Below are 25,767 nucleotides of genomic sequence, written 5' to 3'. Positions count from 1 at the left end.
CAGTGCTTTTCATAACAGTCCTTGCAACCCCACCAAAAGAATAAACGTAAGGTAATTAATTAATAGTCGATATGATTCACAGTGCTATGAAACTAAACAGCTTTTTTTTGTCGACGTTTGTTTTGGCACCTAATTATTTTGTTTTAAAAAGTGTAATCTTCGGTCTCCTTTACAAAGCACAATTCTCAGAAATATAAATTGCTATTTTTAACAGTTAATCTTTGAGCATGAGGTCGTGTCAAAGGTTTTTCGTTAAAAGAAATGCATCGAGACAACTCAAAAAGTTTTAGTCATTCAAAAGCGCTAAATTTCGTGTGTGCATTTGAGACGCTGAATTTAGTATTATATGTATTTTCTGGTCAATGAATAAAATACATTAGAATAGTGTTCCCAAAACAGCCTTCGTTCCTGTTGAGATCACCAGTGCATTTCCACTTGTATCACCGCTCTCTTCCTCTGGGTGGCGGGGCGTCCTTCGTTGTCATCCTCCTTGTTCTTTCTCTCAATAGGTGAATTGCAGGTCAAGTGCAGTTGATCTCTAAATGTTGTTGCTGGTCAGCCACTATTCTTGCAAACCCTGTATACCTGTACTTTCTTTCTAAAATAAAACAGGTTCCAGCCAAACTTTACGTAAAAATCAATATTTTATTCTTGTGCTTGTAGGAGAGAAGAATCCCTTTCTTGAAGGAAATGCCGAGAGGCTATGTTGCAGTCAGTAGGTATAATATCAGGAGTGATCTTCATAATGTGTCCACTGTCAAATACGTATCTATATATCTGTATCTGTTACGTATGCCCAGAATCAGATAGTTGGAAAATCATTCTGCTTTGTTACTCTAAATTTACAGGTAGGACAAAACATTCAGTGTTTTGGTAAATTATTTGTGCCGCATTCCATTTTTGATTTAAAAAAAAAACAAAAAAAAAACAAGCTTGCATTATTCTTTACTTCACAAATCACAGGAATGTGTACCATAAAACATTTAAGAGAAAAGTACAACCAAAATGAAGATCTCGTGCAAATGCAGTAGTCTCTCCATTCTAGTGCCCAGATATGATGCAACACATGGGTTGTTGCACAACTCTGACTCTAGATTTGTCAGCATGCATATAAACATGCCATGTGTGGGCAACCATATGTTGTGACATTCTTTGTAAGAACATTGTGTCACAATGATTGTTTATAGGGCCCTGAGAGAGGTCAAAATTATTATTATTATTTGCAAAAATGTATTCATATCATCCCATTAATTTTGTCTATACTGAAAAACACCTGCTTTCCCTCTCAGAACAAAAACAAGTATATAATATGAGTAAAAAAAACAAGTTACTTTGTGATGCCATGCCCAGTCAGTTAGTTTCAGAATGAGCTTGGAGCATATAGGTTTTGAAATGCAGATTTTCCTGTTTGGCTACAATAGAGTTGCATGAACAAACAGCGGCAATATAAATATGTGAGTTAAAACATGTCAAGAAATAAATGCTGCACCATTGTGAGGTATGCTTACTTAAGTCCCAATTCAGTCATCAAGTTAGCGTGGTTCAGATTGTCCTGAATTACAGCAACAGGCGATGTCACAAAATAAATGTCAATATTTATAAATCCACAGATATGTTTGTTGTCCTCAAATGCTTGTTTTTTTGTGAGTCCAAGAATAGACAACAAAACTTCATTCTTTTAAGCTGACTTTTCTGTATGATGGGAGATTTAAAGAAAAATGGCCTTCATAGGCCATTGAAAACATGGGCTCCTTTGATAGAATGGGAAAAACTTCCCACATGCTCCATCTATCCAGCCTTATTCCACCACTTAGCCTGGGTTAGGTCAAGGGGACAGCAGCTCGAGCAGGAGGCCCAATCTCTGCAATATGTTCTAGGTCTGCCAACGTGTCTGCCTCAGCAGCAGTAATACTTTTGAGTCTGCCTGATAACAGAGCTCCACACCTTACCTCTAGACAACTCCTGGAGAAAACATATTTCAGTTGAGATCTTGTTACTGAGGACATGTCACTGTCCGTAGGAGAGTTGAAATGTTGATCGACCAGTGAACTGTCTTCACTATGACTAACTAATACAGAGTCACTGATCCATCCGACCTTCTCATCCTTCCCTTGTTCATCAAGGAGATCCCAAGATGCATGAAATTCACCACCTAGGGAAATGCTTCTTGTGCAACCTGGACAGGATGTAACCTGCAACGCGTCCGATCTTAATCTGAAATTAAAATCTGACATAACCCTGATGACTCAACTGATTCAACTGCAGTGCATGAGTTCAGAAGCTCTGTGCCAGTGAAGGTAGACTAATGGGGGGATTTTCAGAGTCATCGTTGAAAAAAAAACAGCCAATAATCAATTGTTAAGTAACAAATACAGAATGCTTACTACATTATTTTCAAGCAAGGTCAGCAGGGATGGAAAGACAAGTCTGTGTCGCCACACAAAGCAGCAGAATTCGGTAAATTCATTCAGTCAGAAACTTTGTTGTTTGAGTGTTGAATTCAATTTTCTGGTGGTGGTTCATAGCTAGGCCTGCGTGACACACGGCCCAGTCGGTCCACAGCTGCACTTTCAAATGCCCTTCTCATGAGAGGATGCTCCTCCAGGACTTCGTTGAAACTGTCCACACTCAGTGAGTAGAGACGACAGTAGGTCTCAGCCATCACGCTGGCTGTGCGGCGTCCTTGAGTGAGTAGACAGATCTCTGGACAAGCAAGATGAGGTAGTGTCAACACATATCTGATATACACAGTACCTTTCAAATCAAAATGAACTTGCCTCCAAAATATGCTCCATCGCTGAGCCTGATCTCCTTCCCTCCACGTGGGCTGACAATCACGTTGCCATGTTGAATGAAATACATTTTCCGACCCAGAGTTCCTTCTCTGATGATGAGGTCACCGGGCTGGAAGACCTCAAACCGTAGCTTGGTCAAGATCACCGTCACAAAGTGAGGGTCAGTGTTGGCAAAGAGTGGCATGTTGGCAACAAGGCCACGGCAGTTGTAGCTCACGATCTCCTTTAAAATGGAATGAATACATTCAGAATAATAATCAAACTACAGATCAAATTATTAGTCTTTATTACCAGTCACACCAGCCAAAGTATAGTTTACCAACATGTCTGGAAAAAACATCAGTTAAGTATTTTAAATTAATTCCAATTCATCATTTTAAACTTAATGTCAACCTAATGTAAACAGCAAACTCATGAAGCTGGCCAAAGGAAAACACATTTATGACTCTAACAATTACAACCTATGTGAAATCATTAGAGTCATAAATAAAAGATGATTGTAATCAGGTTAAAATGATCCAGTCGTTTTGAATGCACTATTCTATTCTTGCACTAATCTTGTTTGTTGGTAATGATACAAATCAGCTGAACATGAGAACCAATGGAAGCTCATTTTACCACATGGATGTCACGGAAACACATGACGAGGCTCTCTTTTCCCAGCTCAACTTTCTGTCCTCACCTATGTTTGAGTGTAGGTCATGACCGAGAAACAAGACTTTGGATGCAAAAGTCCGAAATTGCTCACTTAACAACAGGGTGACATCTTCCAGAGGTAACAGGTTAAGAGTTCTAACTCCAGCTGGATTCCAAGCTGGACGAGTCTTCTCAGGGAAGAAGTGAGCCATCTGGGAGGGATCAGGTCTCATAAAAAGGTCACCTGGAAGCTTGTTTATGAGTTTATTTTCAATGCTTGTTTTGCAAAAAAAAAAAAAAAAAAACACGGACAATATATGGACTCAAAATATATGCTTTAGAAACTATGCCTATGCGCGGTAGGCTGCATGATGATAGTCCCCCTTGTACGGGTCCACGTGTTTGTGCCACAGCACAAATGCAATCTCTCATCCATGCAAGCTCTCATTCAAGCAGTGACATAAGCAAGTCAGAATACAGAAAACTCCAAATGACTTCACCTCCTTGAGAGGATCGCTGAGCTCCCCCAGGATGCTGTCTTCATCAAACATCTTGCCTTGGAATCTCTGTTCATAGTAATCGTGGATTCTCTGTCTGACATCCGCTGGCAGTTTGTGAAAGGACATGTACTGCTCCACCTGCTTGTACTAAAAACAAAAGTTTCCGCATATTAGAACACAAATGTTTGACCTTGATATGAGCAGACGTTAGATAATTACAAGCCTCATGTCACCTTCAGACACCATGTGTCGGCTAAATCACGTTCTCACACTCATTTTATGGCTGTCATTTTAAGTGGATTATGTAACTCATTTGTGGTGGACGTCAGCCAACAATCATTCTAAACAAAGGTGGTGCCATTTCCTTGCATCTGTTCTGCCTACTGTGTGAAAATCCTCCGCCAAGGGTCACGGTGAACTCATGGAACCTGTTAGATAATACTGCTATTTTCTAAGCATTTGGCAGCAGGTCAACAACAAAATAACCAAATTTAAATCGTGAATGGATTATAAAATGGAATCACATTAGCATCCACGTGTCTGTGCAGCTGTGTGTAGAGGGATGATTACCTTCTCCTGGTACTGTCGATGGGACGCGTCTAAGGAATGCACCAGGTTCGTTGCGTGACCGAGGAACATGGCGTAGCAAGTGGCCCCAACAACCATACTGACCATGGTCATCCATACGTCGCTCATTCCCTCTGGTGGGTGAGCGCCGTAGCCAATGCACAGCATGTGACTCATGGCCATGAAGAGGGCGTAGGAGTACTGGATGTGCCACGTCGCATTCTGTTGCATGCAAAAGAGAGATGGAAAGTGATCATCTTGCAAAGACAGTGAATGATCTTGAGTTGGGGCTTGTGTCCTGAATGTTAGGGGCCTGCTTGTCTGGGTAAAGGACCGCCATGTGTGTGCTGGCATTGCATTTGGTGGGAGGTATGTCTTTGTACACTTCCTACATGTGCTTTACAAATCTTGTGACCGTTTTGCTATTTCAGTCGCTGATTGTAGTGGGGCAGACTTTACATCTTCAATTTTGCTTCATTGTTGGTGCCACAACCAAGTCATAGGGGCAGTGGCTACCTGCCTTGGCATCACCCCCACAGCCAACAGTCTCCCCCTCCTTTTTCTTTTTTTCTTTTTTCTTCTTTTCTTCTGGAGAGAAACCCAAAGGAAGATCCTCGGTTGACAGCTCTCCACAGCAAAGAATTGGCAGCTCTTGGTTCACTTCGGATTGGGCATGGTTTGAATTTGAAGGTTTTCCAGTTAGGATTCCAACTCCTTGTTTCAATTCCGGTTGTCGATTCTGATTCTTTAAAGAGGCAGGGTCAAACCGGTTGTTTTAAATGAGTGCGCTGACCAGAGGATATTCTGTAATTTCAATTCCATGAACCTTTATTTTTTTATAAACTTTACCATGAATTTTTCACATTGCATTCCCAATTTGTGTGTTGGCACTAGTTCTGGGAATGATTTTTGCATTTCCTCAACTCTGCTATCTGGGATGGCAGGCACCAAAGCGAAGCAGTGTGGAGAGACCAGAAGATTTTCGGTCGTGGTTGTAATTTTAAGTGTACTTTAATACAAGAAACCTGTAGGCAGCCCCCTGACATGGACATGGATACGATCAGCAATGAATTTGTTATGACATGAAATTGCGCCATGAATCTATTGTATTATTCATTTTTGATTGCCTTCAAGTCATCTGAAATGAACAGATAGTTTTTGCGCGTTTTTTGTCTCAAAACACTCAAAGACACTCACAATGATGCTGAAAGACTCACACCACCACTGAATCCATAATATATGATTAAATAAAGAGAATAAAGAAACATGATTTGTGAGTAGGTTGGAACCTGAAAAACATTTAGATCAAAAGATTTACTGATTTTCTCTGGCGTGTACTGCAAACTCTCTACATTTATTTAACAAGTATTTGACCACAAAATCGTTCTTTGAAACATTTGAACGATTCCAAGACCACCAGAATGTCTGTCCCAGTTCCATTCAATGCCAACCCATTAAGGTGAGCTGAAGATGCTTTGAGGAATATCCTTGTATCAGCTCCTGTTGCTTTTAGATATCTGTGGGCTGCATAGACAAAGCAAGCCCTGGTTGGGGAGAGACCATCCCTAGCCAGGTCACCGGGAGGAGAGTGTCTGACAAAAAGTCTCAACAGACCACTGATTATGTGTCCAGGTTGCACCATGACCAAATATTTGGCGTTTTTGTTTTTCTAAACTCTGATTGTATGTCACTGCAAGTCTTATTCATTCGTGTAGCTTTCCCAAAGTGTCATGTACTGCAAGTTACAATTCCAGTGAAGAAGACTGTTGGCCTGAGTTAACTATTTTTTCACTGCTGAAAACTTGAATACTCACCACCATGTTGTTCTTGGACACCCAGCAGTCTGGTGGAAAGTCCTGCAGCATTGGCACCATGAAGGTCATGCAGCCATCCCAGTGACACAATAGCAACATCATGCCAATCAAGTTGAATATCCGCACGACAGCGCTTGCCAGGTCATAGGTCATGTGAAAAATCTGACAGAAGGGAACGCATGTTTAACTGATATACTCTAAAGTGCATGAATCTTAAAAGTCCTTTACCTCTTCCCATTGATGAATGTACCGGATCAGACGAGAGAGTCTAAGAAGGCGCAGTAAGCTCAAGATCTTAGTGAAGCGCACAATACGAAGAGCTCGGGCGGTGCGGTAGACGTCAGACGAATCATGCAGAGTCTCCAGGTCAACAATGAGGAAGATGTAGTCGACAGGAATAGACGAGATAAAATCCACCAGGAACCAAGACCGGAGATAATGCAGTCGGATCTCTTTGGGGTCCAGGATGATGTGGCTGTCCTCGCCCAGGATGCCAGTGCGAAAGTTTAAAACCAGGTCTATCAGGAAGAGAGTGTCTGACAGGAAGTTGAAGGTGATCCAGGGCATGGTGTTCTGGTCTTCAAAGAAGGTGATTCCCCATGGCAGGATAACCAGATTACTCATCATCAGCAGTAGCATCACAATGTCCCAGTAAAACCTGAATACAACAGATGGAGTCAGATCTAATCATGGGTTAAGTTTAACTAGAAGTATTCTTCATTTTCTCTGAAGTCACCAGGATACTGTATATGTAATCATCTGTGTTTCAGAGAGAGAGAGAGGAGATCAATGACGCTTGGGCATGAAAGAACTCTAGTTGTTACTCTACTCCCAAAGCTTTGGCTGTGACTCTGACAGGCTCCATCCTCACAACACCTAACTGAGCCCATTTCAAGCTTACCACTATGCTTCTTCTCAGTCAAGGTTCATGGAATTTAGTTAGAATAGTTGACTATTCACTTGTGTCATTTGTGCGAACTCCCTGAGTTTAGTAAGTGAAAAGATCTCAGGAACTGTATTTTAACAATTCATGAAACAACATTCAGAAATACAAGCGAAAGGCTCATTTTTAAAACTGCAAGCTACTCTCAGGACTCCCGTGTGATCCAAAAGGCTCTTACCAGTACTGATCCGTCAGTCTACCGAAGTTGATAAACCTTTATCAAAAATAAATTGTCATTCGGCAGCCAAAGCTAACATGTTAACATACACTGATCCATCGTCCACATTAAGCTGTATTATTTTCTGGACTAAATTATAGTATAGTTAAATTACACAAATACATTGAAAGTGTCTCATTCATGGTTGTGCTCCTGGACACAACACAATTTGGTCTAATCTGAGTCTGATTTATTGAAAATAAGATGTGTGATCTCGTGATTAATTTGGACACTATCATGAATAAATGTTTTTCAACAGAGCCATGCCATTCTGTTGTTCGTGCTAAATGTTATGTAATATGTTATGTTATGTTATAATGTAAAACTGCAATTCATTTCAGCAGCCACCACTGAACATAAATCAAATCAATCCACCAATCAATTGCTTTTCCATGATCAAGTACAGTCTTTAGATTATGTATTGGTGTTTCGAAGTCTCAGGATTCAGCCTGACACAGGTCTCAGGTCAAGTGAAGTCATCCAGCCGCGACCTGGCTGACCCACTTTGGCCTGTTCCCTGGTGTCATACCATCCGCTGACCCAGAAGGAAACCCAGACATAAAAAATGCAAATGTCTTCTGCGCAGTTCACCTCCTTTTTTAGAGATGATACCAAACTCCATTCAATGCAAAATAACTCTTAATTCTGTTTTGACAAACATTGATGCTCAGTCAGATATAGCTTTATACTTCTTCTATTCTAGTTTGTTTTGGTGGACTGGGTTTCCTTACAGGCGGTTTTCTTCGCGTGTCAATCACTCCAGGTCCGTCTCCACCTCCAAGCCTGTCTTTCCTTACAGCCTCTTTCAGAGAGAATATGAGCCTGCCTGATTTTGATTACAGTCACAGTCCAGTGATTGTAATTTGAACCAAGTAAGAGGAAAACAAAACCTTCTTCCTGGGACACTTAGACACAAGAACCGATCCTCCACCATGTTTATCAATGCCTTGTGTATCCATGTCCCTCTTGTTCACAGTCTGTTTGACACGGCTACTTATAATTTGCTCTCATGTTGCAGTAGATTAGTGGACACAACTAGCCAGTCACCTTTCCAAAGACGTCTTGGCTGGACAGTGGAAAACCAAAAAGAAAAAAAAATGCAGAAAATCAGTGAATCAGTTCCTCAAAATTTGACCATCAATTTGGTCCTATCTCTGTAAATGTCAACCACTCTGTGTAAGGTGTCTTCGTAGTGTGAGAGCTGGCAATTTCTAGTCTCAAATGAAACCTGTAAAATTCGGATAATACAGCTGTGGCCAAAAGTTTTGAGAATTACACAAGTACTGGTTTTCACAACATTTGCCACTTCAGTGTTTTTATTGACAATTAAATTTGGTCAATATTTGCAGTGCTGACACTACTTTTTCCAGACCTCTGCAATTGCCCTGGCATGTCTATTAACTTGTGGGCTACATCCTGACTGATGGCAGCCCATTCTTGAATAATCAATGCTTGGAATTTGTCAGAATTTTAGTGGGCTTTTGTTAGTCCATCCGCCTCTTGAGGATTGACCACAAATTCTCAATGGGATTAAGGTCTGGGGAGGGTCTTGACCATGGACCCAAAATGTTGCAGTGATCACTTTTAACAAAAGGAAAAATGATGAACAACAACAACATCAAGGAGAGAAGTTCTATTGGAGGTCCAATTATTGTGAAGGAGGCTTCAGGGTGCCCAAGAAAGGCCAGTCTCCTAAAGTTGATTCAGCTGCGGGATCGGGGCACCACCAGTGCAGAACTTGCTCAGGAATGACAGCTAGCAGGTGTGAGTGCATCTGCACACACAGTGAGATGAAACCTTTTCGAGGGTGCTCTGGTGTCAAGAAGGGCAACAAAGAAGCCACTTCTCTCCAGGAAAAACAACAGGGAATGCTGAGGACTGGGGTACAATAATTTTATCTGATGAATCCCATTTGCAATTGTCCAATTGAGAACTTGTGCAAATAAACTTAATATAATTGTGAATAAAAGCCTCTGATACTAATAAAATGTAAATTATAGTTTAGTATATCATTGTAACATCTGACAAAAATATTTAATAACACTGGGGCAGAAAACCAATACTTGTGTCATTCCCAAAATCTGTATGCAGCTGTACATTTGATTTGATTTAAACTTTTGACCCTCAAGTTTCATCGATAGAGACACTTGGAGAAGAATAACAATCAAACACGGATAACTCACCGCACTAAACTTAGCCTTCAGAACATGCTAGGCAAATTTCTACATGCAAAAGTTTGATCAGTCAGATAATGGGTGGTAAAAATCTTTTGAACGCCATGAGTGACGATGACTGAGAATCGAGGAATGTGCCCAACAGCCACTGACTCATCCTTAGTTAACACTAGTACTCTTGCTCACACATTTTCATGTCAGTGAATCTGAAATAAATGTGTCTATTAGGTCTTAAAAAGTACTAACTGCTGCATGAATGCTCGCTTACCAAGTAAAACCATGATGCCATGCATGGATTTAATATTCTTAATAGTCCTTCTCTGAATAATACTTCACACACACACTAAAGCCAAATTATCTTTTTTAAACCCTTTTGAATATGATAATCATGAATTACTGTTTACATGTAACAAAAAAATGGCAAACAGTTCCGTGGTTGCAAATGAAACCGCTTATATTCAAGCATTAGTAACTTAAACAATGTTTTCTAATTGTACCAGATGACTTTTTGATTATGTCAGCAAGGGATTTGGGGGGAAAAATCTGTCTCAATTAGATTAATCTGCCGTGACAGTTCCTGCAGGAATTTCAAGGAGAGAAATTAAGGAGAATATGTTTCAGTCAGGTCCAAAGGAAGACATCATTGTCTACTTGCCTTGATATTAAATTCATTCCTTTTAGACAATGTTCCCAATTCAAACCAACTCATCTTTCATTGACGGGCATCAGCATGTTTAATGGAGAAGGTGGGGCATACGGTTTAAGGAGAGTGGCCTTCAAATAATCCCTGCATCAGCTGTCTCTATTATTGCATAATAAAGCAAGATTGGAATTATAGGGATTCTTCTGGCAATAATCCCCTGCACGGCTTTATCCTGCTGTCTGGCTTGCACAGTGTGTGATGATTGTTTAAACTGAACGTGGTTATTATTAGTGGCCTCTGCCGACAGATTGTGAGGGCAGCGCTGCTAAAAGGACGTGCTGCGACAGGAGCAGTTCAAGGACAAAAACAGGGAATTATTCTGGTTTTGTAAGCAAAACATGGCAGATCTCTTTAATTATCCAGATAGATTTGCTTCTTTACGCAGGGACAAGTAAGACGACAGTGACCGTGGCAATATTAATCCAGATGATCTTGTCCTATATACTGTATCGCTGATCAAATCCCCTCATCGCATCATCACCCAGAGAGGAAGTGACAACAGTAACTGACCTCAGTGATACAAACAGAAGTTTCAATCTATAAGATGAATATAACTGTCATTTTAAGTGCAACTTTACTTTAAATATCATTTTATAGTCTATTTCATTTTTTTATTTGCGTCAACAGTTACATGTTTACTCATCCTTAAATGCATCTAGGATTGCATCTCACGATCCTTCATCCGTCTGGTTTCATTATTATTATTAAAATTCTCTTGTAAAACCCCGTAGCAATTGTTATCAAACTCTTTTTATGCAGTTTGTTTGGTCTCCACTAATTTTGTGGGTTTCCCCACCATAACACAAAGAAAGGTGCAAATACATACATTTGGCTTGAACAGTGACTAAGATAAGGCAAGCTTTCCAGGGTGTCCCAGTGCCACTCACCTGTGAAAGCCAGAATTCTTTTGTCAGCCCTTTTCTATAATTAACTTTGTAAGTCATTAATCATGCAGAATATTGACTAATTCCCGTCCAACTTGTCAAATGTTCTCTACAAGTGTCTTCACTTTCAGGTCTAGAAAAACAAATTGCACACATTTGGATTCATCTTTATGGATTTTCACCAGTCATTTTGGATGCTTTCTCTGGGTTAGGGTTTTCCTTGTTTGGCTTATTTTCCTTTGTAGCAACTTTATACAAATATCGGATACACTTTATATTAAGGTATCATTTATAATGCATTATTAGTTCATTCATATGGAATCATAATGCACTTATAGGACGAATGTTCACAGTCATGTATGACAGCTAATGTTTCTTTATGTATTCTAAGGGTTAAGGTTGGAGGATCTTGATTCTTTATAACTACAATATGTAAGGTCCACTATTTATATGACCATGGATGATTATGATCATATTCAATAAAGCCTTATGAAGGCTTCATGACACCTTTTGAATGTACTAATGAAGCATTAGAAACGAGTGCTTTCAAAGTATAGTGATAAATATTTATGAATATGATCATGTTATTTGCTGCATCACAAACAAGCACTCTCAATGATTTTCCAAACTAATATGAAATGAATTTCATCCCATATTTCTCTGTCAATTTTGCCATTTCCCTCATCCACATAACCGTTACAAACTTGATCATGTTTTTTTTTTTTTTTTAAACTAGATATAGTGATGAATAAATGGCACCCCACGAACATTTATTGCACTTAGCATTTAATCAATTTATTTGACATGTTTGTATATTTACAGTCTCAGATATATATATTTCCTATATTTGCAAAAATCTAAGCAAAATAGTCCACTGAGGGCCTAATTTGCCTAAATATATTTCAAAATTATGTTTCTGACCCTCAGAACAATACACATCTTCCATGACACTGAGTGCACAATGAATGACTTCAAATTGCATTGTTGGGTTTGCGCTCTCCGTAAAGGTGACATGCGCAGGTGTGGGGCTGAGTTGTACCTGAAGTCGCTGTACGGGTGGATGATCCAAACACCAAAGGACTTGACCCTCTCCTGCTCGGCAGCCACCCCTTTATGACTGCCAAACATCCGCAGGGAGAACTTGTTGACCCCTGGCTGCAGCATGTTACCAAACTGCTTCTGGAAATATGTGGACTGGTCTGGCTGGGCCTCCAGGACCACGGCCTCTCCATCATCGTTGCAGTCCAGTAGACCGTCAGGGTCAGCAATGTAGTCGTCATTGTGAGTCTTCACCAGAGAAAGCAGCGTCTTGGTCACGTCGCTTCTTTTGTCCAGCTTTGGCGAGGGGCTGCCGGGCGGGGTTGTCCTCTGGGATCCGCTTCTCCATCTTGAGAAACGGAAGCTGCTCCAGCTGCGGTAGCGTGGTGGGTCGGGTTTATGAACCGGACTTTCGCAGCCAACCTTTCTTTCGTCCATGCTCCTTGATGGACTGGCTAGTTTCCCTCCTTGCATCTTCAACTGACTTACTCAAAAACAAATTTGAACTGAGTGGTAATAAAGTCAAGATGACTATGTTAACATATGAAGACCTTGATTGCTCATGATGAAACCCTAAAAGTTACAAAAAAAAGTTCCTTCCTGTGCAGCAGGCAGGTGCCTCTGTGTCCATGTCACATCTGACCAGAGCAGGATGGATGCAAATTACCAGGCAGGACTCACTAGCCTTCAATAATCGGCTTGTTGGAGAGCGTCCACTCACCTCTCCCCTCTTCTTCCCCCTCCCCCTCCCCCTCCCAGCCCTGTAATGACCTCTCTCCAACAACTGGTTGAGCTGCTCATCCACTGGTGGAAAACATGCATTTGTTAATGTCATCTATCATTGAATTGCTTTAGTGTTTAGCCATATTACTTTTTGTTAATGTTTTAATAACTGCTTTAAGGAAGTATCATAATAAACCTATCAATGCATTGCAAGACTGGATTAAATGACATAAAATATCACTTAATCTTGCCAAGGTGATGACTGATTTTCTCACTCTTATTTCCCCTGAGAAGTTTGAGTTGTTGGAGCTCTACCAAGGCAGAGAGGCCGAGGGCCCCCTGGACAGGTTAGGGTCCAACACGTTCAGACAGACAACTACTCACAGCTACAGACAATTCATAGGTTTTCGGTCGGGGGGAGTTGTTGGAATGGCGCTTGTCTCGTGACAGCTGAATCTCCTCTCCGAGCCAGGGCTGAATTGGAATAAGAGTCATATGCCACCCTCACAGATCGATCTCTCCTCCTCAGAAGAATTTAGAGACCCTGCCACTACACATGTCTCAGGAGACATAGCCAAGTTGGCAGTGTTCTGCACCTCCATTTTGGGGTCCATCAGTCGCAGACCAGGTCAGCATTTTATTCTACCTCCAACTCAATCTCCTAACCTTTCTCATGCAGAGCTCTTTTCTTCATTTCTGAGAATGAGTTCAGACATTTCAAATGAAGTCCATTTTTGTGTGGCATGGGCACTTGATTCCTTCTGATCTGTTAAAATGTTTCTTCACCTCAGTTATCTCAGCTGTGTATAAAAGTCTCTGGTTACTGTAAATGGCATCCCCCCCCCCACTCATTTCACACAGCCTTTCCTGCAATGGTGTTCTCTTGTTCTCACCTTGAGCTTCCTTATCAGTTCAACTTGGATCACCTTTCTCTGGCGAAGGGCCACAGCTCCTAAGTGGAAAGTGTCGTGTTCGTCTTTACATCGTCTCCATCCGCTCACCTGAAGCGTTCAGTTTACAGAGACGTTGTTGTGGGAACCATGTTTGTAAATGCTTGTGTCAGCATCCTCTGTCACAGATTAAGATGTAAACACTGTTGCACATTAGTCCAAACTGAAGTATGAAAAGAAAGTCAAAAACTGGTATATGAAGTGAAAAAAAAGACATGAAAATTGATTGAATTTCAAGTGATGAAGGAAAACCTTCTTATCACATCAGTGCTAATGAGAAGTGTGATATCCTAGTCCTAAATTACTCGGGTACCAGTCACACCAGCAAAATAGAAGAATCAAATAAAGCTACCCTGGTGCCTAATAAGCATGGTCATCAGGTTTTGCAGCTGGGTTTTGGGAACTTTCCATTCAAAGCAAAGTATTCAAGGTGATTTTTTTCCACCATATTATCATTCCACTCAGCATTTCTCTGGCAAAAACATGTTGTTGTAGACGTGACCACGATAAGAGATGAGAGAAATCATTCCTTGAACTCGGTACATCCTCCTGTTCCTCCTTGTTCCCAGCATATTACGCCCACAAATCATGCCTGCCGATATAAGGCTGTGTCTTAAAGAGTTTGGAATCATCAACCAAGATCATCTCTGCAGCCACTCGACCATCCACCCAAGCCAAAATGAGAGGTTTTCCAGCTGGAATCTGGCTGATTCTCACTTTGAGTCTTCAACTCGTGGACTTGGAAGGTAAGACAATTCACATTGCCTTCATCAAAAATGTCTGACTTGTTCATGGATCCACAGCTACAAAGAAGAATCCTCTCAATGAGCCAGATGTTCCCTTCCCGCCTGCTCAGCCAACCGCTGAGAATCTGGTAAATATCTGCTTGCACAGTCAGAGCCGTCCCCGCTACCCTCCCAGCTTCTTCCCGCGCTCTGGTGCCAGCCATTTTCGCCGACGTGGAAAAGCCATCAACCGCCTGGAGTCATGGCTTACGTCCTGCTGCAATGGACTTCAGGAGAGCAGCCACCTGCTCTGCTGTGCAACGCAAGCTGTGAGTCTTGATGTGTGTAGAGGATGTACTCTTGACTTGAACACCTCTAGTCACGCCATTTACTTGTTCTTACTGTAGGAGAAAAGTCAAATGAGTCAAGAAAGGACTTGTGGCCTCTGACTGTCGACCTTGTGACCTGAAATCCACAATAACAATTCTATATCTGTATATAAATTTAGAACTAATATTTATTTCCAACACCTTTTCTCATTGTGTTGTACATTTTTGCCTAATTTTTTTTGTCTTGCTCCCCCTTCAAAAACGACGGTCACCTCACATAGTTCGATCATCAAACTGGCTTCAATGTCATGTAAAAGAAATCATACAGTGAAATTAAGAAATGAATGCAAAAATGTCAAATTGCTTTCACTTCATTCACAGTGGAAACAAGCTCTTCACCAGTTCTGCGCGGAGGAATACGGAACCATGACTACGGCATATGACTGCTGCGGCATGAAAGGAGACGCTCGCTGGGCTTGTTTCAATGAAGACGTGTCGAACCCGGACTATGAACCAACACCTGGCTACACGGCACCCGCGGTCCCTCTGGATCTGCTCTTCATCTTCACTACTCAAAGTTGTTGATTGACGACAACAGAACGACAACCTGTTTTTACATGTTTAGAATAGTCGTGTGAGTGACTTCATTGAGAACCAAACCAATCTTTCAAAGTGTGCAGACATCACGCTTCTCTCAACTCCTACATCCCTGAATGATCTATCGAGACATTCCGCCTCTCTCCGCCAGAGGTCAGTGTGTCATGGTTCACGGTTGGGCGTGGAGCTTGGCTGGATGACTGTCAACACAGCATCGTTATTGTTTATTCTTGAATCAATGTTGTTTTCGGCGCAACGCTTCTAAGAAGCGAACACGCTTGTCTAAATTTAAGAGTCCAAGAACGATGGTTATTGAAACTCTGTCACAAGTAGAGGCATTTCCTGTTTTGGATTTTTGCTTTCAAAATAAATAAAGTCAATGAGTTTGAGCAAAGTTGTCAATGGAAATTCCCTGTTTTCTTAAAGGTGTTTCATGGCTACACATAAATCCATTAGTCTGTTGTCTGAAATAAATGTGACTGTCTATATAAAGAGCTATTTCGAGAGATACAATCTAATTCGATGCAAGCTGTATTTTATTCTGAAGAAAGCATTTACCGGAAGTATTTTGTAAAATCACACTAGCCAGTTTGACTGACCTCTTCCGCACTCCTTCCTCGTCTATTAGTTTGTTTTAGTTCTGGTCTTAAAAGTTATTCGAGATTGATCCTTGAAAATTGAACGACACAGTTCACTGGGTGAGTCTCTGTTGTTTTCTGGTCATGAATTGTCCTTTCGGGTAACTTCTATGACAGTTGGGGACGTCTTCAGTGGGAGTTTCGTATAATGTCGCAAGTTACGAACATGGATTACAGACACTGCGGCTTTCACAACATGTTTTATGCCATTCCCGAGCATACAAACGTTTGCAGTGACGTGTTTTATGTCACTTAATATGTCGTACCGATCTGCCCGTGCTGAATGACTTGTTGCATAAAAGCTTTGATTTGTTGTTCTCTCTACAGACCCACTCATCGAGGAAGTAGTCACAGTTTTCAGCAGACAGTTTTACCTGGAGACAAATTCTAAAAGCTGGTGTGAATGGCTACAGCTGCAGAGGAGCCCCCTGGTCTGCCAGGCAACCCTGGAAGTAAGTTATAAAGAGACCACAGGCAGGGTGGAGGCTTCAAGAAGGATGGTCATATTGGAGATGGTGTAGGTCAAATGTCAAAAACCTGTGAGTCGTCTGAAATGTGACTTGGATGTGAATTGGATGAAAACGCTTCATGTCCTTGGGGTGGAGGGAATGTCTTGGGGAGAAATCGTACAATATGCATATTTTAGAAGTAAAGCTGCCGCAGTCAGTTGACTTGGAGATCATAAATAATAATTCTTGCTGCGCTTGTGTCATGTGATCCTCAGCCAAAATATCAACCGGAAGAAGGTGCATCCTTTCATCTGGAACTTTGTGCCCAGAGTTTGTCACCGTTGTTTAACCATGTCCAATGATCTGATGGTCGCGCAATTATTTTTGTAATTATGTCTTCCTTGAATTCATTGAAATGCCTAGGCAAAAGTAAACGAAATGTCGGCTTACCTCAAACAGCAGCTGAGCATATTTACAAAGCTCTCTGTTTGTTCAATCAAATTCACGCCTCGTGCTTTTTTTCTGATCGTCTGATTTGCCAGAATGAGTGAAACACTTGTAGTATTTACATATGCCAACTTGCCCTTTCATACCCTGTCTTATGGTTAAGAAGAGTGAATTTTCTACTAAGAAAACCAACTGATATCTAGTTTTCTTTGAATATATGACAGTAAATAAATTGTGATTTGTTTCTTTTCCTTTCCTGTATCAGTAAGTTGGTCAGGTTAAATAGCTTGTTTTTCACAGACGATTTCCAATTTCAGTGATATATTTTCTATTTCTGAACGTTTATACAATTGTATTCACTGTACCGTTCGTATTTTAGCTTCTACCGGCGCTCAGAGAAAAGTTCTTCCAGAGGTGAGAGTGATACATACTTCTGTCATTGAAGAAACCCTCCTTCGTGTTGACTTTTGCTGATTGTTCATCTTTTCTTCCTTCCTCTTTATTTCGCCCAAATATTCATGACACTGCTTTACACTTCCTTTTCTCTGTCCCACTTTCTTACTTGCTTTGACCATTAGGGTTCAAATCCTGGTCCGAGCACCTCTAAAGCCATGAAGCAAACCATTGGTCATCGTGGCATTGATCCCACTGGTGAGACGACGTATAAGAAGGTAGGAGAGTGCTGTTTGTTCTCATTCGAGAGCCACACTCATGATTTAATATTAGAATGTAGCATGACTTGTGTAGTGGGTGATGTTAATAATGTCAATGTATTATTATATGATTATAGTTGTCACTCAAAAAAGTATTAATGTGAAAAAATATGCTCACCAGAAACAATTGTAACTGGATAATAGTTTTAATTCCATTGAACATTAGATTAGGTGTATTACCAAAAATGCAACACTGCAAAATGACTAAACTGCATGAGACCCTCACTGTGGAGGAAAAAGTACATGCTCTTTTATGCTGCCTTTTTATTCCGCTTAGTGTCTGGACGTGATGTAGAATTAACATTAGCTTGCCACGAGAGCACTGAGTGGAGGAAGTGTTGGATTTCTGGAAGAGCATATTTCTGGGCAGCCTCACCTCTGCAGACCGATTGTGGACTCTATATTTCAAAACTCTGCGGAAGAAGGGTCAGATGCACATCCTACTTGTTCTTAGAAGGATACTATGATTGGGAATTTTTTCTTGGCCATCCACTAGTTCAAGAGTGTGCTAGCATGCTGACTGGCTCCACTTCTGAGGACAATAGGGCTGTGCAGAGTGAACACATATCCACAAACCAACCCGCTGAGGTGACGCTGACCTTCACATTGGACACACTTGTGAGTTATCCTTGACATAAAACAAGCGCCTCCTGCCTTAACTCTTCAGTGACTCAACAAAAAATATTTTTTCTATTTAAACAGCTAACTGGTGACCAAATCAAAAACTAAGAAGTCTGTGGAACCTACATTGATGTTCGTCTCCCTCTGTCGCTGATCACATGACAGGGTTCAGTCAGTTCTCGCTGGTGTGCCTGAACTCCCTCACAAAGCTTCACTTATTAAAGTCATTTATGATGTCACTAAACAAATCGTTATAAGAGGGCCTGCATTTCCTTACGTTTCTTTTTCACGCTCAGACTTGATAGTGATTACGCAGGCTACGCAGTGTCCTTGAAAGGCTCTTAAGGTGGAAAACTTCCCGAAAACTTTTAAGGGGCTTAAAGGGTTCTTAAACAAGGATGAAGGTGGTGGAAAGGTCAGCGATGTTTTGTCAAATAAAAAGATCTTTATGACAAACCACTACTCGCACACATGCTCACAGTGTCATTGATAGTTATCATTCACTTCCTATTTTTGTTGAAGTCAATAGGAATATTAGAAAAAAAAAACAACATAGCTTGCCAATTGCTGAAATGATCTACCCTCCTGCAGACCACCTCTTCGGCCTTGAAAGGAGCTATCCAGCTCGGCATCACTCACACAGTAGGAAGCTTGAGTCAAAAACCCGACAGAGACGTGCTGCTGCAGGACTTTGAGGTGGTGGAGAGTATCTTCTTCCCAAAGTGGGTCTTGTCATGAGTCACATCCAAGGTGGTTTACGGCCTCAGTTTTTATGATCGGTTCTGTGCCATGGTCCTCTGTCGTCAGTGAAGGCAGCAACTTGACACCAGCGCATCATTATGGAGACTTCCGGTTCAAGACATACGCCCCCATGGCCTTTCGCTACTTCAGGGAGATGTTCGGCATTCGACCTGATGACTACATGGTATGTTTGTTCCTTGCAAATCATGTGGCGACTGTCATTACACTGATCGATCAATGGCGCAAATGCATGAGCATCATGGTCGCGTCTGGCCCGGGAGCCACTGTTGTTCAAGTTCCCAGAAATTAGGTTTGTTGCTTGTGGCTGGTGTTGGGTGAATGTGCAGACCACTGTTGAAGATGCCAACCCAAGACTATGTGTGGCTCAAGCAGCTCCAACCTTCTCTCCATCATATCCAATGTTTGTTCCCTTAGGAAATAGAGGTCATCCTGGACACCCTGAAAAGAGAGTCAAACAACAGGAACCTTGTTGTTTTGTAGCAAAGCTAGATAATGCTAACATCTCCACAATGATGTTTGTCCTTCTTGTAATGTACAGCTATCACTTAGTTTTTTAACAATGAATAAGACACATACTCTTGGTGGTTTATTCCATGACTAATCGCTGATGTGATCTGGTTGCAGTGTTCATTGTGCAGCGAGTCCTTGATCGAGCTGTCCAACCCTGGAGCCAGTGGTTCTCTCTTCTATGTGTCCAGTGACGACGAGTTCATAATCAAAACTGTACAGCACAAGGAAGCTGAGTTTCTGCAGACACTATTGCCCGGATACTTCATGGTGAGCAGCAACACTGAATTAAAATGTATCATTTTGACCCAAATGAATGAATATATCCGCCCCTGTTCTCCCATACCTAAAATAATTGCTTATATTTTGCTCAGATTCCTGAACCAATTCTGCTTCAGTGATGCATGCACTTCTTCCTTCCTCATTTCCACAGCAGGACCTCCATCCTCACCGGTCTTTATCATCGTCTAGTCACACCTTCATGTCCTCATTCATCCAGGAGCCTCCTTATTGTTTTGCTCTTTTTCCATCTCCAACTTTCTTGGCCCAACACTGTCTCTCATCTCCATGTGTCCAAACCATCTGGACATCCTCACTTTGTCTCTGCATTTCTCCCCTGGAATTATTTTTTTTACTCTTTAACTTCCATGTTCCATTTTTTGAAATGTATTTTAATATTTATGTCTTTGTCTTCATTAACTCTTCTTATGCTGTAATGTTTTCCATCTCTTCCACTAGAACCTGAACCAGAACAAGCGAACCTTATTGCCAAAGTTTTATGGGCTGTATTGTGTCCAAGCTGGAGGGAAGAACATCCGAATTGCTGTCATGAACAATCTCCTGCCCAATGCTGTCCGCATGCACCTGAAGTTCGATCTGAAAGGTTCCACCTACAAGCGACGAGCCTCGGCCAAGGAGAGAAGTAAAGCTCTGCCCACGTTCAAGGATTTGGACTTCATGCAGAACATACCCGATGGTCTCATACTGGACGCAGACAAATACAATGCGGTCTGCAAAACAATCCAAAGAGACTGTCTGGTGAGGAGCTAACCATGAGGTCCTCAACTGTGGTGAGCTCCTTTTGTCATTTGCTTCTGTCCTGTTTTGAAGGTCCTGCAGAGTTTCAAGATCATGGATTACAGTCTCCTGGTGGGAATCCACAATCTTGACCAGGCTTGCCGAGAGCAGGTAGGAGAGGAGGCGGTGGCCGGAGCTGCTGCTATGGCAAGGCCACAAGGTCAAAAGTCTCTGTACAGCACCGCTCTGGAGGCCATTCAGGCAGAGTCGGACACGGTGGGATCTCCAGACACAGAGGACAAGTGAGCCATGGATTTACAGTTAATAATGAAAGACATGAAAGAAATGAACAAACTGATGGGAAACATGTTTGATTCAACAGAACAGGAGGAATCCCTGCGAAAAACTCGAAAGGCGAGAGGCTGCTGGTGTACATGGGCATCATTGACATCCTCCAGTCCTACAGGTGAGACACGCTTTTGTGGCTCTGCTTCACTCAGTAAGTCAACTTCCGTCTATCAGAGCCAGTTAAAAACTGCGCTACTGAGCACTGACCAACTGGAGATTTGTTGTTGATGCCAGTGAGGAGAGTGTCACAGTAGTCCAGACAGGAGAATATGAACACATGAATTAGTTTCTCTAAGTCGGCATGTGAGAGCATGGGTTTGATTGTACAGATCATTTTCTGGAGGGAACAGGATTGGACTGTTTTTTTAATGTGAGGGTCAAAGAAAAGTGAAGAGTCAAGTAGGATGCAGAGATTTCAAGCTATAGGAGTTACATGCTTGAACAGGGGACTGAGTCGTCTATCAGGGAAGCTCAGAGAGTTTGGTGATGGAAACATTAACATTTCTGTTTTTGACATTATTTTTCTTTTTATTCTGACTAAAACTTCTAATTTGATATGTAGACTGTGTCGCAGTAATAATAATAGTAATAATATACAAAAGATTTCTGAATTTTAATTTAATTCATATAGAATATAAATTTTGCATTTTTGCTTGGTGAAAAGACATTAGTTCACTGTTCAGTGTTTGTAGTGGTGCAGTGTTTTGTTTTGGATCAGCCTTTGTATCGTTGAGTGTGAATGAATCATTTTTCTTCTTGAGCAACCTGACGAAACCCTTTGTATCATCTTCAGATTAGTGAAAAAGCTGGAACACTCGTGGAAGTCTTTGTTCCATGACGGGGTAAGGTTCCTCTTCTGGCTATGCAAGTTGTTGTGAGTCCAAACAGATCCGTGTTTTCATGTGAATTTGTGTTTCCGTGTCAGGACACTGTGTCTGTGCACCGGCCCAGTTTCTACGCTGACCGCTTTCAGAGGTTCATGTGCTACACTGTCTTCAAGAGGGTGGCTTGTAAGTAGATGTGTGTGTGTGTGCGTGCGCCTCGTCTTTGTTTGTGGACACACCAAGATTATTTTGCATTGTCCCCAGTCAAAACCTCCCCCTCTAAGAAACGACGTGCTGTCGGCCACGTTCCTCTGAAGAAAATTGGTGTTGCTGGCCCGTCTACATTGGCAGCCTCCAGTGGTCTGGTACTGCAGCACCAAGTCAGCACTGGTAGCAGAGACGAGAAAGAGGATGACAACGGTGAGACCTGGAGACGCGGGTTTCATGGTGCACAGGTTACGACAGATACAAACAAGTAATGTCGACATGGAGTGGTTGTCGAATGGCATGTTCCAGCAGGTTGATGATTATATAATTTTAGCCTTTTATCTGAATTCACAACATTATTCTGCACATGTTGGCAACGTTGTAGCCTGAATGTTGATCGTTGCGCTAACTACCTCATCTGTTAGACACTTTAGCGATGATCCCGTCGCTACCAACAGGCGTCCGACCCAATCTGGCCATCTGTGTATAATTGTTTACAAAGAACATAACAGTTGAATGGCTGCATTCCAGCTTTCCTTCCAAAGTGTAGAGGAAGTGGAGCGTGTTTACCCACTGCTTGCATACTTTTCTGTTAATTTAATGTTAAGGTGGCTCAGAGTTAATTCTCCCACACAGAGCAGCAGGCCAACCGCCTCACAATAACAAACTCTGCTGACAAGACACAGAGCAACACCAGCAGTATGGAAGATGATGTCCCCATGAGGTAAGATCGCACATTGCACAGAGCTATTTACCAGCCGAAGAAGCAGGAAATACTTTTTTTTATAGTTTAAAGTGTTTTTTCAATGAACTCAAAGCATAAAAGTCTGACTGCTCCAGTCAATGTAATTCTATCCACTGACCCATTCGTCTCACAACACTATTGCAGTAGAGAGTCAGCTATAAATATGTAGCGCTGTAGCTCAGCAGGCATTAGTTGTATTCCTGAGAAATGTGTGGTGTGTGAGAACATGAAATAGTTAAAATGCACTAGTACACTATAGCACTGATTTTCGTTGAAATGTGTTTATTTAGAATGTTGCTGTTAAATGAGTCATAACATGTACTGACCAGCGATTAAGAATGGTGTCACGTCTTGTTTCCAACTGCTGCTTGACTCGTTGCAAACAATGTAGAAAGGTCAGAGTGGGCTGTTATTGGGAGTGACTAGAATGGACATGTGGATACGTTAAGAGACAAAGTTAGGGAGGCCAGATGGTTTGGACACATGTAGAGGAGCGGTACAGGTGAAGTTGGAGGACTTTATGTGGCGCCACTGATGATCCACTGAAAAAAATATAGACGTTCTATAACACAATTACCATGCAATAATGACATGCTGGCTGAAGAGGCTTGATCACTGAATCTTTTCATCTTTCATGAAAGTGGTGTTAAAGAAACCTGCACGTTGTACTTTGCAGAGCTTTTGCTGGAGCAGCTGAAAACATTGTTGGCGCTGAAGGCTTCGTCCCTGTCAGTTAGTTGCTCCTGCCAAGTTGAACCGGTATCTCAGTCATTGCAGCAACCAGAGTTTGGTAGGATTCCTCTGTGCGTATACCAGCACAAAAAAAAAACTTTCAGCAAATGGAACATGTATGAATTTATCGGTACTTTTTTATTGCACTTTTTCTTTTGGTTCTGGAAATGGTGTCGGCTGGTGCTGGGGTCCAAACACACTAAGATTCAGGAACTTATCTGTAGATGTGTGGCATTATCAGTCTTTTATTAAATGAGGGCTGCATAATTCATGTGGCCATGCTCAACGTCGTCTGTGTTGGGTCTGATGTATGATATGTATATTGCCAACCTTCACCTTGGACACTCTCACTAAAGGATCTGGAGGTGCTACTGAAGACACCAGTTCACCTCCCCATCCTCAATAAAAGCATGCAAATCCTCATCCTAGCTGTGTCACTCATGTCATAACTACTTTTCCCGATGAGCAGCCTGAGATAAGTTGAGTGGGCAACTCATCTCAGGCTGCTCTTTTTTGTTTTAGGAATATTGATAAATTGTTTTACAACTCGATTAAACAATAGAGGGAGAGCTGACATTCAAATATAAGGGATGAGAAACACGAGAAAGTCCTCCATGAATACAATCAGCTCACTTATATAAGAGATGAGTGGGTCATTTGCAGGTTCCAGGTCTTAAGATGTGTGAAGTTGTTTTAATTTAAGTTTATGGATGTTGTTTTCATAGTTATAGCTCAGAACAAAATTCCCTACATTGCCTCATTTAGGGTTCCGCTCCCTCGCTCCTGAGAAATGGTGCAATAATACGCGTGGCTGTCATTTTTCTTAAGTGCAATTATGTTTCTTTTTGGCACTTTTTTTTAATTCATCGTCCAGTTCCAATACACTTGTGATGATTTAGAAATACTGGAATGTTGTCAGATATGTTGACGGGTTGATGATCAGCAATGTTATCAAGGTTTTGAAAAATTCTGCCTTATCATTCCACTACTTGAGGGTGTTAATAGTTTGTTTTCAGTGTCTTTGCCACTACTTTCCCTACCGGAAATGTTTCCACTGTGAGAGTCTGTAACATGTTTTTACTTTTTTACATTTACACTTTTCAGATTGTTTTATTTTGGTCATACTTACTCATCATTTTGTGTCTGTTACATTTTTGCAGAGAGGTCAGAAAGACCTCCTGTATTGATCTTTTGATAATGCCATCTTTCTTTTTATGTGTTGTTTACTGAAAGTACAAAAGTGCCTTGCTTAAATCAGTTCTAGTAATCAAGCAGCATTGATCCAAATCTGTAAATAATCATATTTATACTTTTATTTATTGCTCTGTCTTATGAACATGATGGTGGGTTCACTGGGGTGGAGCTGGTCTGTCATTTATCGCTACAGGTGATATGAGTTTTCTCTCCTGATGATGCATGAAATGTTTTACTTCTCATGGGATGGGACCTTTAAACTGTATTGCTTTTCATGATTATGTGCATGGTAATAAAATACACCTATAGGCATGGTGACTTGGTGTTTTGTTTTTTTTAGTTTTTATTCAAGCAATCAAATCTGACAGCTTTGTGCCACATCAAAGTACACTTTATCACTGCAGTTTTTTGATGCAGAAATTTTAACCAGACACAGGACATTTTGACTGACTGGGAGATTATGCAAAATAATTAAGCAATTGTTGTTGTGTTGTTATTAAATTGGACTTTTCAAAATAAATGCTTTCCTTATTAGTGCCTCAACAGCTATGTTTTAAAAAATGATGTAGTTTAATATCTATATTGATGGATTTTTATTTTGTTGTTTGTGTTAAAAACATTCCTCACCTTGACTTGTTTATTTTAAATTAATGGTAACATATCAATGAAAACACAAGCTGTGAAGTTATCATTTATGTCTTTACTCTGCTTTTTAAATGTTTTTTGTCTCATGTTATTTGAAATATAATATGCTATTACTCTTACTCTGCTTCCTACTGAGAAGTGGTTATGTCCTTGTAATGGTGGATTTGGAAGTGAACTCCAAAACATGTTGGGAACTCGGTTGTGAAAACACCTTAAAAGATATGAAGACTATTGAGAAATGTGTATGAAGGAGTATGCTAACAAGTCTGCAAACAAAAACGTTGGTGGAGTAAACATACGTCTAAAATGTCTGCCTACTGCAG

The 25,767-nt window shown here is 41.1% G+C and overlaps 3 protein-coding genes across 5 annotated transcripts; 2 read left to right on the top strand and 1 right to left on the bottom strand.

Moving 5' to 3' along the window:
• Window positions 1-642: 642 nt before the first annotated feature.
• hcn3 (hyperpolarization activated cyclic nucleotide-gated potassium channel 3) lies at window positions 643-12,908 on the bottom strand. The gene is made up of 7 exons (XM_053863760.1): window positions 12,273-12,908; window positions 6,541-6,970; window positions 6,313-6,474; window positions 4,502-4,720; window positions 3,932-4,078; window positions 2,778-3,018; window positions 643-2,703 (listed from the first exon to the last, which is right to left on the bottom strand). Exons 1-7 carry the CDS (start codon window positions 12,743-12,745, stop codon window positions 2,501-2,503), a joined length of 1,875 nt encoding a protein of 624 aa, XP_053719735.1. The 5' UTR covers window positions 12,746-12,908; the 3' UTR covers window positions 643-2,500.
• A 1,622-nt stretch (window positions 12,909-14,530) lies between these two features.
• Window positions 14,531-16,049, top strand: ecm1a (extracellular matrix protein 1a). 2 transcript variants are annotated; one of them, XM_053861496.1, is made up of 3 exons: window positions 14,531-14,690; window positions 14,748-14,818; window positions 15,380-16,049. In XM_053861496.1, exons 1-3 carry the CDS (start codon window positions 14,624-14,626, stop codon window positions 15,581-15,583), a joined length of 342 nt encoding a protein of 113 aa, XP_053717471.1. In that variant the 5' UTR covers window positions 14,531-14,623; the 3' UTR covers window positions 15,584-16,049. The 2 variants fall into 2 exon arrangements, with proteins under 2 accessions (XP_053717471.1, XP_053717470.1); XM_053861495.1 differs by having other exon boundaries at window positions 14,532-14,690; window positions 14,748-14,998; window positions 15,380-16,017.
• A 107-nt stretch (window positions 16,050-16,156) lies between these two features.
• Window positions 16,157-25,104, top strand: LOC128756807 (phosphatidylinositol 4-phosphate 5-kinase type-1 alpha-like). Of its 2 annotated transcripts, none has more exons than XM_053861491.1 (15): window positions 16,157-16,293; window positions 16,561-16,685; window positions 17,509-17,543; window positions 17,708-17,800; window positions 19,055-19,185; window positions 19,271-19,388; window positions 19,850-20,002; window positions 20,471-20,770; window positions 20,843-21,051; window positions 21,132-21,215; window positions 21,891-21,939; window positions 22,023-22,107; window positions 22,186-22,341; window positions 22,770-22,852; window positions 23,550-25,104. In XM_053861491.1, exons 2-14 carry the CDS (start codon window positions 16,637-16,639, stop codon window positions 22,802-22,804), a joined length of 1,497 nt encoding a protein of 498 aa, XP_053717466.1. In that variant the 5' UTR covers window positions 16,157-16,293; window positions 16,561-16,636; the 3' UTR covers window positions 22,805-22,852; window positions 23,550-25,104. The 2 variants fall into 2 exon arrangements, with proteins under 2 accessions (XP_053717466.1, XP_053717465.1); XM_053861490.1 differs by having other exon boundaries at window positions 22,765-22,852.
• Window positions 25,105-25,767: the final 663 nt, after the last annotated feature.

Source organism: Synchiropus splendidus, chromosome 4 (genome assembly GCF_027744825.2).
Source record: "Synchiropus splendidus isolate RoL2022-P1 chromosome 4, RoL_Sspl_1.0, whole genome shotgun sequence".
Lineage (NCBI taxonomy): Eukaryota > Metazoa > Chordata > Actinopteri > Syngnathiformes > Callionymidae > Synchiropus > Synchiropus splendidus.
Note: the sequence above shows the minus strand (reverse complement) of the source record. Positions and strands in the feature narration are given on the sequence as shown.

Excerpts from the sequence above, each read along its gene's own strand:
- hcn3 (XM_053863760.1), bottom strand. The coding sequence starts at position 12,745 with ATGCAAGGAGGGAAACTAGCCAGTCCATCAAGGAGCATGGACGAAAGA. Across the intron at positions 4,079-4,501 it reads ATCGACAGTACCAGGAGAAG|TACAAGCAGGTGGAGCAGTA; the intron begins GTAATCATCCCT and ends TTTTGTTTTTAG. Across the intron at positions 2,704-2,777 it reads CGATGGAGCATATTTTGGAG|AGATCTGTCTACTCACTCAA; the intron begins GCAAGTTCATTT and ends TTGCTTGTCCAG.
- ecm1a (XM_053861495.1), top strand. The coding sequence starts at position 14,624 with ATGAGAGGTTTTCCAGCTGGAATCTGGCTGATTCTCACTTTGAGTCTT. Across the intron at positions 14,691-14,747 it reads TCAACTCGTGGACTTGGAAG|CTACAAAGAAGAATCCTCTC; the intron begins GTAAGACAATTC and ends ATGGATCCACAG. Across the intron at positions 14,999-15,379 it reads TCTGCTGTGCAACGCAAGCT|TGGAAACAAGCTCTTCACCA; the intron begins GTGAGTCTTGAT and ends CTTCATTCACAG.
- LOC128756807 (XM_053861490.1), top strand. The coding sequence starts at position 16,637 with ATGGCTACAGCTGCAGAGGAGCCCCCTGGTCTGCCAGGCAACCCTGGA. Across the intron at positions 17,544-17,707 it reads AGAGAAAAGTTCTTCCAGAG|GGTTCAAATCCTGGTCCGAG; the intron begins GTGAGAGTGATA and ends TTTGACCATTAG. Across the intron at positions 22,108-22,185 it reads TGTCTTCAAGAGGGTGGCTT|TCAAAACCTCCCCCTCTAAG; the intron begins GTAAGTAGATGT and ends CATTGTCCCCAG.